Consider the following 1467-nt stretch of genomic DNA (forward strand, 5'->3'; position numbering starts at 1 on the left):
CCCCATACAGCTCTATGAACAAAAAATATAAATAAAAGCATTTTATGCCATATGGAAGATAATAAACTCAGATGGCTGCAGTAGAAAAGCAGCGGCCACATTGTCATTGTAACTAGCAGCCATAGTAGTTACCACAGGATAACTAAGCAGCCCATTATTTCCGCTGAGGGGCAGAGGATACCCTCATGGCAAGAGATTGGAAGAACACCTCTAATAAGTGGAGAAAGTAAGATTGTACTTTGATAAGAAACATGACAAAGCTTGTTGGATTCATTATGAAGGATTGTCTTATGCTGGAGGCATGTGTTAACCACTTATTGTTAGATATAAGGTGCAAAGAGGATTCTGAAGCATTACTCAGATGGCTCAGGCTCCTTGGCATTCTCCAGCTCATGAGGAAACCGATTCACAAACCTGACTACACGGATGTGGGTTCATCCGTATGCAGCGCCCCCTGGCGTTAGGAGCTTTGATAACACCAGGTACAGTATGTACACCGGCACCGAGGCCACCGTCACAGGCTGCGCAGGCCAGCAATAGGTCTCACCATATTTATTGGAGCAGAGACAAGCTCACAGTAACTGAAGAGACACAGCGCAATGTGAAGGGAAGAGAGTAGCCTGTACCTACCCCCGGGCTGCACGGCAGCCATGTTTAACACACGAACCGCTACTAGCTCTTGTGCTGCACGTCAAGCGTCCGTTCACTAGCAGTCGTCATCTGACAACATTCCCGGGAATGTTACAAACCGGAAAAACAAGCATCGTGTAGCACAAGACAGCGACGGTCATGACGTTGTACCAGGCTATAAACAATGACGGAGAAATGACGCGTCGTTTTGTCTCCACATTGGCGGACATGTTTGCGAAGCCTATGGTATGCTCTGTGATACTGTAACTCCGGAAACATGGCCGCTTCACAGAAGGCTGCTGCACCGCATTTTCCTCTTGTCATATTGCTCAAGATGAACTTTATACAGAGGGTGAAAGGTCGCTGATAGTACACTGAGGCGATCAGGACTTCATGGAGCAAATGGGAAATGGGCTCATGTGCTAAGTAATGGGGAGGGGCACGGTGGGCTTCTTCCCCGTCATATTCTTTCTTCTTTACTGTCTCTTTTTTATGCACTTACTTCGTCATAGCCATATCACAGTTTGGGGTTCACATAATTTACTAAGAATAGTTTGACACAGATTTTTACAGTAAAATTTAGGACTGTCACTAAGATTATGGCAATGCCACATTTATGTCTCTATGTTTTCTGCAATTCAGTTTTGGAAGAAGGACACAGGACATGGAGGCTGATTTCGCTTCAAAATCAGCCTCCATAAAATGTACCCCTATGTGAATCGCTCTCTTTTTTTTTTCTGCTAGCAGAAAAAGAAGCGACATGCCCTTTTTTCAGGCGTTTAACGCCTGAAAAAATGAATTGAAGTCTATGGGGCGCTGAAAAAACTGCTCGTGGTT

The 1467-nt window shown here is 45.0% G+C and overlaps 1 protein-coding gene across 1 annotated transcript in view; it reads right to left on the reverse strand.

The window, feature by feature from the left end:
• Positions 1 to 842, reverse strand: part of SECISBP2 (SECIS binding protein 2) — a 26150-nt gene extending 25308 nt beyond the window's left edge. The window contains exon 1 of the mRNA XM_075276981.1: positions 631 to 842. Coding sequence (XP_075133082.1) covers positions 631 to 652 — 22 coding nt within the window. The 5' untranslated portion in view covers positions 653 to 842. The remainder of the gene's footprint in view (positions 1 to 630) is intronic.
• Between the last annotated feature and the right edge of the window lie 625 nt (positions 843 to 1467).

The sequence above is a fragment of the Leptodactylus fuscus genome, chromosome 1 (assembly GCF_031893055.1).
Source record: "Leptodactylus fuscus isolate aLepFus1 chromosome 1, aLepFus1.hap2, whole genome shotgun sequence".
NCBI classification, from domain to species: Eukaryota; Metazoa; Chordata; class Amphibia; order Anura; family Leptodactylidae; genus Leptodactylus; species Leptodactylus fuscus.